At 31.1% G+C, this 13,820-nt stretch overlaps 1 protein-coding gene across 1 annotated transcript; it reads right to left on the bottom strand.

Annotated features, from left to right (window-relative positions):
• Positions 1–12,436: 12,436 nt before the first annotated feature.
• On the bottom strand, positions 12,437–13,549 carry LOC122587896 (RING-H2 finger protein ATL38-like). Its single transcript, XM_043760051.1, has one exon. It carries the CDS (start codon positions 13,547–13,549, stop codon positions 12,437–12,439), a length of 1,113 nt encoding a protein of 370 aa, XP_043615986.1.
• Positions 13,550–13,820: the final 271 nt, after the last annotated feature.

Here is a 13,820-nt window from a genome sequence, read left to right on the forward strand (position 1 = left end):
TCATAATATAACTCAAAAAATCGGGAGTACAAATATGTTTTTAGATATACAAACTTCACATAACTAAAGAATAAAGATCATATATATCTCAAATTTGAATACCACACAATATTGAACCCCTCAAAAAAGAGAGAGAGAAAAAAAAAGCTTAGCTTAGATATCGATTCCATCGAAAATCATGTCTTCTTTAGATGTATAAAACAATAAAAAAAAAAACCAACTAATCAGTATATCAAAGTATCAAACATTTAGTGTGCATCACATTATTTTTTATCAAACAAATATATGTGAAAATCAAATTAAAAAGGCAAAAAAAAAAAAAAATAATAACTCCAAACTAAAAGAATAATAATAATAATAAAAATAATACCATATATATACATAAACTAAATAAATGATTTCTGAAATTATACATGAAACCCTGTATATATTCAGGACAAAAAAAATTGATCGAATAGCGAACAAAAAAATAACCAAATAGAAATTAACCAAGCATATTACTTACCTTTAAATATAAATGGTTTTGGGATGCAGAATGTAGAAGTAGAAGATAAAAATAGCCTATTAGGGTATAATCTTTTATGAATAGGTTTGAAGGAATGATTTATTTTGCTTTTTGATTAATATTATTTTCTTAAACATAAGTTTTGACGGAATATTTGATAAGGAAGAGGGAGAGATTGCCATGTGGCAATTTTTTTTTAAAAGGTTTAAGTTAAGAACCTTGCTTTATTAGGGAGATAGATTTACCCTTAATTTAGATGCTATTTTTGTCGGAATTTTTAACCCTTTTATGAGTTTATCTCAAACCAACAACTTCTCTCCCCCACGATCTCTCTATCCTTTCTAACTTCTTCATATGTTATTATACACACGGGAAAAAAACAGAGTATATCAATAAGGGATTACCTAGAATATAACTATCTTTGACCGAATGTCTATAGTAGAAAAAAACTAAAGTTGTGTATATTGTATGTAAGCAACTCAAAAAAATGTTTATTGTATGTAAGAAAACATACGTGGAAACCATATACATGTGCCACTTGTCAGATTTTAATTGATTGAAACAAAATTCTTATATACAATAAACATTATTTCGAGTTGTTTACATACAATACACACAACTTTAGTTATTTCCTACTATACACATTCGTTTAAAGTTTCTTACATTATAGGAAACTAATCCCTATCAATAATCATTAATGACAACAAAATTGTCTATAATCTCTAAATCTTTTCATTCTCTTTGTTGACATAATCTCCAAACAACCTTATATCCCTTCTTCCAAACATAGGTTATATCCTCATCCCTTACAAGGTCGGAGGTCATTTTCTATCTTTAGTTAGAACCTGGAAGCAGCCTCTCTACACCGTCGTGGTAGGGGTAAGGCTAGGGCTGACTACATCTTAACCTCCCCCATAGACCATCGAGATATTGCGACCTAAAACCCGTAGAAGACGACATTGGGTTTACGTACTTACTTACTTTTCTAATGACAAAATATGGCATTTAAGTAATAATATTATATGTTTTTTTTATCGTTCATCTCTTTCATATATATATATATATATTCCAACAGGGAAAAGATAATTAGAATACAAGCAATTCAAAAAATACAAGGAGATCAATCTTGACCGTTTGATCAAGAGCTCAGATCAAGCCTTCCTTCTCCTTCTTCTTTCTTCGGCTGTTGTGTCACCTTCTTCTTCTCCGATGAGACTGCCGCAACCAGCCACCACCACCATCACCTGACCACCTCAACCACGGCGGTGGCGCCGCCAGCAAGGACAGAGCTCGTACCGTATCAAACCGCCACCATCTCTTGGATTGTCGCCCATCAAATCCATACGATTCTCATATGCGTCCGGTGACAACCAGTTTAGAATGGATAAGGGCAATGTCCGTACTGTATCCATTGAAAAACGAAACTGATGATTGCCGGAGATGTCGCCAGAGGTGATGGTGGTCGTTGTCTCACCTGATAAGAAAGAAGAAGGAGGAGGTGGTGACGGTTGCCGGTGAAGAAGGTGATGGCTGGCGACGGCAGTCTCGCCAGAGAAGGATGAAGAAGATCCCTTTGTACTTTTTGGATTGATTGTACTCTATTTAACCCATCCCTATTCCAATATATTCAAATCTGAAAAGAATTTAAAATTAGGCGTTTGGTTATTATGTTATATTTTACCTGTGGCCGAGAGTATTTATATATAAAGAAACTAGCTAATCATCCCGGGTTCAACCCGGGTTAACTTATAAATGCTTTACAAATTAACTGAATTATATCCGGGTAGTTTTAAAATATATTATCATGTTAAAATGTATAATAACAACGTTAAATAAATTGAAAGGTTATGATAAGTTATTATGTAGATAACGAAAGTAAAAGGAAACAGAACATGTGCAGCTGTGGACACATGTTGAAACACATACGGATGATAAAAACAAAAAATTAAACCTATCCAAAAAGAACTATAGTTTTCTGCCTATTATAACGAAAAATTAAGGTGATTAAAAACTTACATAATAGTGTGAACATTTAATAAAAATTTATATTAATGAGATATATTTATAAAAAGAAGGATATTATAAAATTAATATGATGATGTTATAATTAATTAAAAAGATGCATGAGAGTACATAAATTTTAAAACTCTTATGTCATCACAATTCTTTTTTATTTATATAATACTAGGTCTTTTACCCGCACGATGTGCGGTTATTTAAAAATGTTGTTTTAGTTCTATGAATATTTATAATAACTTTTAACAGCTATACATTATTTAGGCATGTACATATAAATCTATATTATCATTAAATGGAAATTTTTAGATTTATTGAAATAGATAAATTCAAAATATAAATCTTATTATTTATGAAAATCTTTGCATTTATATAAAAACATACGTTATCAAATATTCATATTAACTATCACATATTATACTTCATGCAATAATAATGAACATAAAATGAAGTTAAAATGTAAATATAATGTAAAATCATAACGATCTTTTATTTTTTGCAAAGTGATATGTGACTTATTAGAATTTCATCACACTATTTCAAAGAAAATAGTTTCATAAAACTTACTTCATCAAATGGAGGTGATCCCTACACAACACAATTTTGCCATACACAACAATACATACATTAGACAATTGTACAGTACAACTTTTTAATGTATATATTGTTGTGTATGGTAAAATTATGTTGTGTAGGAATCATTTCCCAATAATAAAATTCTTAAAAGTTGAAAAGCTTTAATTAGATATAGTTAGAAACCAAATTCAAATTATAATTAGATTACAAAGAAAAAACCTATGATTCAAATTACGCTGAATTCACCTAGTAATTGATAATAGTTTTTATAAATCGTAAAATCACCACCACGAAAAGGATAAAAACTATATTACAATGTGATATATAATATTGGTTATATTGGATAGTAAAATTAAGAAATAAATAATTTAAAAACCAAATATTTTCTAATTTTAAAAATAGATTTTAAATTCATACGGTTTGTATTATGATATAGAATGTGGTTTTTTACTTTTATTTTTGTAAGATTTTGTTTATGTATAGATTTTATTTTTATTTAATTTAATAGTTTTAGATAATATAATTTTGTTGATTTATATATTGTAAAAAAAATATAGAGATGCCACCTAGGATAAAGACCTATGTGGCAATTTTTAAAAATAGCTTTAAATTATAGAAGACTTTAAAATGCTAGGATAAATATTATTTTAATATTTATATAGATAATATAATAATTTTAAAAAGATTATTAACCAAATATGACATCATAAATAGAATAAAAACATTTTTAAAAAATTTGTAGACATCACACATCATAATTGTTTCTAAAAATAGTTTAAAAAAAATCCTTCTTTATTATATATAAAGATAAAGATATATTGAAGATATTTTTGGGAGTTAGATGATAGCCGGCCATAACTCATTATTAGAAAAAATGGAGGAAGAAGCTCATAATCTTTTATTATATTAAAGCACAGTTGTTCTAATAAATTATCGACCAATCACAACTCTCGATTTTTTAAAGTTGACCATTTTTTTTAATTTTGACTTTAATTTACACTTTTTTGTTTTCCAACAAATTTACACTTTTTATCCAATAATTTTAATACATTAAATAAATAATAATTGTTAATATATATCTAATAAAATAATAGTTAATATTTATCCAATAAAATAATCTCTATATATATCCAATTGAATAATAACTCATATATATCCAATAGTATGTTCTATCATATAAACATAAAATTAATTAATTAATTTGATGTAAATATATTAACATTTTAAGACAACTTCGATGAATATATTTGAAAAAAATATTTTAATATAAAACTCAAAGTGTTGATATATCGATCAATTTTTATTCAAAATAGTATATTATGTTATAAATTATAATAAAAAATCTAATATTGATAACATCGTAAGTCCCGTGTATTAGACACGAGCCTAAAATAGTTGAACTAATAACTTATTGATCAATCACATCGCTCAATTTCGTCCAATTGATTCTCGCTTATGTCATCATAATCCTAATAATCATTATTAATTTTTGTAGCAAAAGTCTAACTAATTTACACTTTTTTGTTTTCCATCAATAATTTATATTTTTTAGCCCTAAATACTTAATTTATACTTTTTATAATATTTAGTCCCATCAACTTGAGAATATTTTTTTATAATATTTCATCATTTAATTAGTTTGTTTATTGACCAATCACAACTCTCGATTTTTCTCTAATTTTTCACAAGTATGTTTAATATCACATTACGAGTATAATTGGTTTTAAAAAGAATTATAATATAGAAAATATTGTAACATTTGCCTTTGTGGAATGACTATGACAAACAAATCCATCAATATATCTCATGTAATTATTGTATTATAACTTGCAAAGTATAACACTTAGAATTATATATATTCAAAATTGTAAACTTTTATGACTTTAATTGTTAAATGTATGAAGATCTGATATTGATAATATCGTAAGTCACGTGTCCAGTGTTGGACACCGTGTCCAGTGTTGGACACCGTGTCCAGTGTTGGACACCGTGTCCAGTGTTGGACACCGTGTCCAGTGTTGGACACCGTGTCCAGTGTTGGACACCGTGTCCAGTGTTGGACACCGTGTCCAGTGTTGGACACCATGTCCAGTGTTGGACACCGTGTCCAGTATTGGACACGGGTCTAAAATCTAGTTAAAAAAGAAAGAAGTAAAAAAGGGGCACCGTAAATGAATAATGGGTTGAAATAAATATCAATGAGGGTAAAATAGTCATAAGAAATTATATGAAGTATGGTAAGTAAAATTTGTAGTAGAAAAACTTTTTTAAATTTTATAGGTAAATTAACTTGGAAGGATTTCAATATTTGGGTTAAAATTGAAGGTAAATATTTAAACTTTATATTTAAATTTTGTCCTTAAATTTTAATATATAAAGTTGCTTATTTCATTCCACTTAAAAGGTTAAAGATCCCTATCCTTAAATTTTTACGCCTTCTACAAGGGTATCGTGATACTACTTAAAACAATTGATTCGTTTTATAAACATGAAAACTATTGATTCGTTAATTTATTTGTTAGGATAAATAGTCACTCAACAATTTTATATATTAAGAAAAAACAAGGATGACAATTTGGATGGGTCCTGGCCGGTTGTATATCCTTAACGCTCACCATACCCACTCTATTTAAAAATTTCAAGATGCATGACTTGTTAATATTCTATCTATCTCATTTTAAGCGTGATAGTTTAACTTTTCAGTCTTTTTTTTCTTTTTAATTTTAATTATAAATATCTTTATTTATATTATATAGTAATTGATAAGAGTTATATTAATAAAATATTTTTTTTAAACTCAATTAATTCATATAATTTCATATAAGTATTATATAAGACAAGAGGAAATATTCACGATCAAAGTTTGGAAAAAAAAAGACTTAAAAAGTCATACTAAAACATTTAAAACGGAACAGAGACTGTTAAGAAAAAGGGACGGAGAAAGTATTTGTTAAGTTGTACCTGATACACCATACACGTGACACAAATATAATATAAGCAATGTTTTAAAAATCGATTTTTCTAGTGAACCAGAAAACTTTTATATCTTTTCAATTTGAACAATTTATAAGTTTTGATTTAGTTATGTTAATTTTTAATCTATTTTCTTTTAAACAAAATTTTTTCTTTCTTAAATCTTGGTTTTATCTAAAAATAAATATATATATTTGATAGTACAAAGTACAAACTATTTTGCACGATTGTAATATCGCCTCAATTAAATTTTAGTATGTTAACATATAATCATTACTTATTATTTATAATTGACCTTTTTTAGCAAAAATTAAACGTTTTTTCTTATAATCTCTTTTAGATATATTACACTCAGAGTTGTTAAACACTTACGAGTCAAGCGATTTACACCAAAAACGAGTCGACTCTCTAGGTTTTTTTTTTTTTTCAGGCTCTTACAAGTCACTCTTTATGGTTATATATTATATATTATATTTATGGCTACATTATTTTGTGTGTTATTTATGTATTTTTGATTCGTTTAGTGCAAATTTGGAGATAAACTGTAAATTTATGACTTAAAACTATTGAATATATAATATTTTGGTAAATGTATCAACATAACCAGCTTATAGTTTGTTTCCAAAGACGTCACACATATATATTGTTATACTATATTTTTTTTAGTATTTAAAAAATTTCCCGATTATTACGAGTCGAGTCACGTAAAAAAGTAACCAGTCAACTACTAAGTTAATCATAAAGAATAGATGATACTAAAATTAAATAAAGTATTATCAAGTATTGAAATAAAGTTTTAATATTTTTATTAATAAGAAGGTCATATACATTTCTTATGTCACCTAAACTTCAATACGTTTCCTGTTTATATATTTCCAAGACTAATTAAATATTTTCGTTGCGGAGCAATTGTGTTTTAGGACGTCATATCACTTAATAAATTGATATGCAATTTTTGCACTATATATTAACAGATTTTTAAAACCGGATTTTTGAACTAGGCTGCAAAAGACAACATACTCTGTTGCAATGTATTACTGGTATTACCGGTATCGGAGGGTACTCCGGTCTTTTAAGCCCCCGGTATTTTTCCGGTATTTTCATTCAATACCGGCTGGTATTTCCAGTATTTAATTTTTTTTTGAATTTTAAAAAAAATATTTTTATGATACTTTAATGTTATTTTTTGCTAGTTATGAACTTTAAAACATATATTTTGTTATAAAATACATGTTTGGTATTATTTTTTAGTTTATTATAATTGTATTTTGACTATTTACGTTAAGTTGTAACAAGTTTAGTACCGACCGGTAAAACCGATAATACCGGTAATACCAGGACATTTTTCTACATCGGTATGACTAAAATACCGGTTTTTAAAACATTGCTCTGTTGTGATATTTGATTGGAACCCTTAAAAATATAAGTAAATAGCTACACACACAAAAAAAGAAAAAAAATTAAAATAGATACATCGTAATACAATTTTTTTTTTGAACGTTCGTTTTTTTGTCATAGCTTGTTCATCCCATATGTGGTCTCTACACCCACTGGGCAGGATGCAATCACGGTAGTTCACAGGGAAAACCCCTCTGAATAGATCGTCAAACGGCACAACATCTACGGCATTGAATACCATTTGGAGTAAAACATGAGCCCCTGATTTGTTATCCGAAAACTGTACATCGTAATACAAATAATAGAAAAAACTCAAAAGAAAATGTCACAAAGTCGATTGAACCAGTAAAAACTGGAACCCGCCAGTCCAATTTAAGGACGGTTTGAAGCCCAAAACTAAACAGTTCAAACGAGACAATCTCAAAAAGGCCGCTTTAACTGGTCCAATCTAGTTCAACTAAAATTTTCAAACATCAACAATAATTATCTATAAACCCTTATAAAAGGTATTGAAATTAAGTTTAAGCATATTTTTTATTCCCATAATACCCTCTACATTTACTTTATATTTTACACATCCTATTCCTAACTACCGAAATTACCTTTACAAAAAAAATTAAACCAATAAAAATAAAACGATTTTTTATTCTAATTTAATTAACATTGATCTTTCTATATGGTTTGAAAACAATCGACAAAATCTCATAATGTATTTTTGACACATTATGTAGGGATAACTGCAGAAAATAGAAAGCACTTTTCACATAATTCACAATATTAGAAGTGACCTTTAAAACTTCACGTTATTAGAAATGACCTTTCATATATTCACGTAAACAGCAACATTTGCCACGCGTCGCCTGTGACGTGGAAAATTTTAATGACGTGCTGAAAATTTACTGACGTGGAATATCATTTTTATTTTTAACCCCTGATTTCGTTTGCCAGATCATTTCCCACCAAAACAAATCGTTTCCCCCCAAATAAAATCCCCAAATCGATCCCAGAAACCAAATTAGTTTTTCACACCCAAATCGATTACGGGCCATGTCTTCCTCCTCATCATTATCGATCAAATTAGGGCTCTATGGAAGAAATCAAATTAGGGTTTCATCTTCACAACATCGGTATTGTGAGTGTAACCCTCCTCTGCTAACAAAAGAGTGGACCTTTTGGAAAAAGAAGAACCCAAATAGAAGATTCAAGAGATGTGCTAAATGGGTAAGTTTGAATTGCGATTAATTTATTTTTCTTGTTTTGTTGCTTATTTTCGATTAAATCAGGGTACTCGAAGTATGAATTGCGATTTTTTTGCCTGGGTTGATCCTCCTCTTGATGAGAGATACAAGGAGGCAATGCATCAACTACATTTAATTTCTAAAGAAAGCAGTCATGAAGATGATAAGAAGGAAGAATCAGTGGAGGCCATGGAAATTATGCGAAAAGAACTGGCAAAAACTAAAGCAAAATTGGTGTTTTATAAGGCATGTTTGGTTGGAATGTTGCTTTTGTTCTTTGTCTGCTTTGACAAAAACTAAAGCAAAATTGATGTACTTTGTAATGTAATTCCCTAATGTATCTGCAGTTTATGGTGAAATGAAAATGCAGTTTATGGTGAAAGGAAAATGGAGTTTATTTGTGGTAGTTTTGTACTAATTTTATGGAAAAATCATAAATAAGAAAGGCATGCTAAGGAGGAAAACAGTTGATCATAATCCAAAAGATGATAATATTCAAACAGAGACTAAAATATTCAGACATCATAATCCAACAGACATCATAATCCAAATATTCAGACAGAGACTAAAATTAAAAACAAACATCATAATACTTCAAATAAGGGTCATTGGGTTGTCTTCTTTTGCACCCTTTTCATGTGGAAGCAGTGGCTTACTAGGTCTGGGTCTAAGATTGTGCCTTTTTGGTGGTCTTCCATATAAACCAAACTTCCCTAACTTCTTATGATGGTCAAAGAAAGCCTTGTGTCTTTTTTCAACACTTTCACCTTCCACAACAGCTTTTGGAAATAACAATTCTTGCAAACCTGTTTTAGTCTGCATCATAGCTTCAATTTGCTCTCTTGTCACTATTTCTTCACCTTGTGACTCTGCACCATCTTCACCTTGTGGCTCTGCACCTTCTGGTTCTTCATTCAAACCTTGTGGTTTTGCACTTTTACATCCTTCCTGTTTCACCTTCTTAATAGTTTCCAAAATCCCGTCTGCATCTTCCATCATTGAGTCCTGACTCTCAAAAGCAGCTTCATCCATACAATTATCTATATTCAATGACTCTTGAGTGGTAGTGATATCCTCAACATTTGCAACATGTGCAGAAGTTATTGGGACTTCATTTGGTGATTGTTGAGTGCCTATCTCCTCATTTGGAGCATTTTCAGTAGCTTGTGGCAATTCATTCACGTCATTTGGAGCATTTTTAGTAAGTTGTGGCACTGCATTTGGTGAATGTTGTGGCCAAACTGGATGAAATTGGCCTCTTGCATCCTATTTACATATGCAAAATAAGTAAATATTTTAACACTAACATACAAAATATAATGATACTAAAATAAGTAAATATTTTAACACTAACATACAAAAAGAGCTTTTTTTCATCTTTTGGATTATGTTCCAACATCTTTTGGATTATGTTTTTGTTTTTTTTGTGGCTTTCTTCTTTTTTTCATCAAAAAGAGCTTTTTGATGCAACATCCTTGCCTCAATTTTGGCCTCTTTATTTAGTTTCTTCTGCCTAGTCTCAATCACTTCTTCTTCAACATCTGAAATATGATCCAAAGATGCAGTATCATCGTCATCATCATCTGTTGAATAATCATGCTCAGAATCATTTTCTTCCTCACTTGACTCTTCATTATCATCTCCCTTAACCACATTTTCCATGTTTCCTTCTCCACCATTTTCTTCCTCAACCACATTTTCTTCAATATTATCTCCCTTAACCACATTTTCTTCAATATTATCTTCCTTAACCACATTTTCTTGAACATTTTCCCCATCCTTGTTACCCCCAAATTGTTCAATCAAATTAGTATCCACACCAATGAAATTACTTAAGTCATCCACAAATTGACTTAAATAAACAGATACTCTTCTATTAGTATTCGACATATGATGAAGAAATATCTTCAAATCCACATCACCATTGATGATCCTAAGTCCTCTTTTACTAAGGTCTTTACCAGGAACACAATAATAGATACTAGTACAATTTGTGGTTTTTGTTATTTTTAGGAAAGCCTTACCACCTACATATGATAAATGGTGTTTCAGATACATACCATGTCAAACGACAAACCTTTTCTTGGAGAGGATGCCATTAGAACCCTTGATCACAGCCCAATCGCCCTAATCGTCCGTAATCGTTTTTGGGTTTACAAACCCTAATTTTGTTTAGTTGCTGTGTCGATTTGGGGATTTTATGTTTGGGGGGAAACGATTTGTTTTGGTGGGAAATGATCTGGCAAACGAAATTAGGGGTTAAACCACGTCAGTAAATTTTTGGCACGTCATTAAAATTTTCCACGTCAAAGGAGATGCGTGGCAAATGTTGCTATTTACGTGAATATATGAAAGGTCATTTCTAATAACGTGAAGTTTTAAGGGTCACTGCTAATATCGTGAATTGTGTGAAAGGTGCTTTCTATTTTCTGCGGTTATTCCCATTATGTAACCAATATAATGTGTTTATCCGCAATAATAGTTATGAAATTCCGTCGCAATGCGCGGGTACTATGCTCGTATTCACAAAGGCAACGACTTAAGAATTAAGATCTTTGAGAAAAGACATTAAGCGCAATTATATGTAAAATAGTTAGTTAAGCTAAAGTTGAGTAATTAAAAAACCAGCCAAAACAGTTTGAAAAATAAATAGAAAGATCGGCCAAAAAAGGAAGTGAAACATACACATGGTATGGATATAAATTATATTAAAAATTTTTTTTTTTGTTGGATGTGTTTAATAAATTGTGAACTATTCACGAATATTAACAAGTCTAGTCACCATGCTAGCTTCCATCTCGTGTTTGCAATAAATCAACCTTCCTTTCTTTAAGGCCGTTACAACAATGCTTGTCGACCCTTGATGAAGACCCTGTTGGCACCGGCTGCGTTGAAGATGTCGTGGTCGAAGAAGAAGAAGAGAGTAGACAAAGGTGGAGCGTATGGGTGTGGCCGACAACGGTAAAAAAAAAATTAATAATCAGGAGGGGTGTTTTTAGTATCATGGGTAATATGGTGAAGAGTATCATGGGTAATATGGTGAAGAGGTGAAAAAGTTGTCTTATTGGTGGAGTCTTGGGTGATGTTGGAGTCAAGATGAGGTGAAGATGAGGGATGGTGATGTTGGAGTCAAAATGATCGACTGAGGATATTGTTAGGAAAGACTAATTAATATATGGATTTTAGAAAAGATTTTTAAATAGCAATCTATTTAGGAACTCTTTTTTTTTTTTTTTTATAAAAAAAACTTATTATATTTTAGGAACTCTTTTAAATACTTAAATGAATTGAATTAAGTCATACTGTTTAATGGTTCAACCATGTAATTAAAGACCTATAGCGGCCTTGGGTCTTAATCTCTGGAATCCGTCGATGTGGTTGAACCATAGTTGAGATTAAGACATGTTTTTTGAGATTATAGGTCTTGATCGTCGATGTGGTCTTAATCTCAAAAAACTTATTTGCAACTATTTCCTCCTCCTTTCAATTATTGTCTTGATCGTCAATTAGACTAGCTTAGAAACCTGCGATCACGATTATAGGAATCGTGTTATATCGCGAAACTAGATAAAAAGCCATATAATGTATGCAAAAAACAAGAAAAAAAAAAAAACAAAAAAAAAACAAGCGATTGGGTAGGTGATTTTGTTATAATTCTAGGACAAACAAATATTTTGCTATATCTTTCTTTAAATAACTAGAACTAGTAATTAACAATCAAAATGTCCATCTACACTTCGACATCTGATGCTACTTGATCCCTCAATCGTTCGCCGGCATCAAAATTCCTATTTGATCGTCGAAAGAAGCGGTCAAAAGGTGATCTAACGGATCTAAAAAACCGATGTGAATTTGAAGTCCTCGTGAAGTCATTTCCATTGTTGGCGTGAGATTCACTAGTAGAGGCGGCCCTCGACGTTTCCCCTTCTAGTCTTCGAGAGTTAGACTTTGCATAGTGAGAATAATCAAGTCTTCGAGTAGAACCAACGCTAATACTTCTAAAGGTCATCTTTTCGCTACTTTCCATAGGAAATGCTGGATGTGGGCTCGTAGGCAGGCTCGTGACCATGTTCATAAAAAGGGCTAGTGCTTCGTTTGGTAACCGTAGAGTATACCTTTCAGTATTCTCAACGGGCCTGACTAAATGGCCCGTTGAATGGGAACGTGGCATTTCTGTGGTAGGATGTATATCATGTTTTGCCTCGACTGGGAGTAGAAACTCAGTCGAGGCAAAATCTATCTCACGTTCTAGGGGGCAATGTAGTGACTCGGTTAACTCACTAAGTTCACCGGGTCGGAGTACAAGATCAGCCCGACACACTGGGCAAGTGACATGTGCAGCCAACCAAGTGTCAATACACTCGCGATGGAACACATGGCTACACATCGGTAGCAAACGTAGAGTTTCATGGTCTTGGAACTCATTTAAACACACGGCGCATTCTAGTACCGTTTGTCCCAACTTTATTCCCTTGACACTTGAATACGAAAAACTAGCGAATGTGGCAAGCACAGCCGGGTCAAGCCCATGGACCACGGATCTCATAGACCCGGTTTCACTCCCATGTGTCGTACTTGCTGCAAGTCTGAGCTGTTGTTCTGTGTAATGGCGAAAATACGCCGTGATCACGCAAATCATGAAAAATGCGCTTAAAAGCGACACCAAAACAATGGCCATTGTCGGGTCATAATTCATACCGTTATTTTCAGCAACTGGCGTCGTCGTTGGTACCAGTGTTGATGAACTTTCTTCTTCCGCAATAGCATGATTATAAGATGAGAGTAACACAAGTATAATAAAGATATGCCATTTGACATCATTATCAAATATGAGGACTTGCATTAAGGAAGGTGTGATATACTGCAGTACCTATTAATTAACTTTGGCTCTTAAAGCTAATTAATGATCATATCAATGGTTTAAAATTAGAAATTAGTATTAGTCATATTCAAGAATAAAGTTGGTAAATAATGCTATTTTGTGTGTTGGATAATATGAATGTCGTGTTGTTAAGGAGGCTGACATTTTGGTATAAGGATTCGAAGATGACAAAGGGAACAATTGAGGAGTTCTGTTTAAGATTATTAGTTCGATTATAACAAGGTAGAAGAGA

The sequence above is a fragment of the Erigeron canadensis genome, chromosome 2 (assembly GCF_010389155.1).
Source record: "Erigeron canadensis isolate Cc75 chromosome 2, C_canadensis_v1, whole genome shotgun sequence".
Lineage (NCBI taxonomy): Eukaryota > Viridiplantae > Streptophyta > Magnoliopsida > Asterales > Asteraceae > Erigeron > Erigeron canadensis.

What these genes read in the sequence shown, in the direction of transcription:
- LOC122587896 (XM_043760051.1), bottom strand. Translation starts at nt 13,549, where the DNA reads ATGCAAGTCCTCATATTTGATAATGATGTCAAATGGCATATCTTTATT.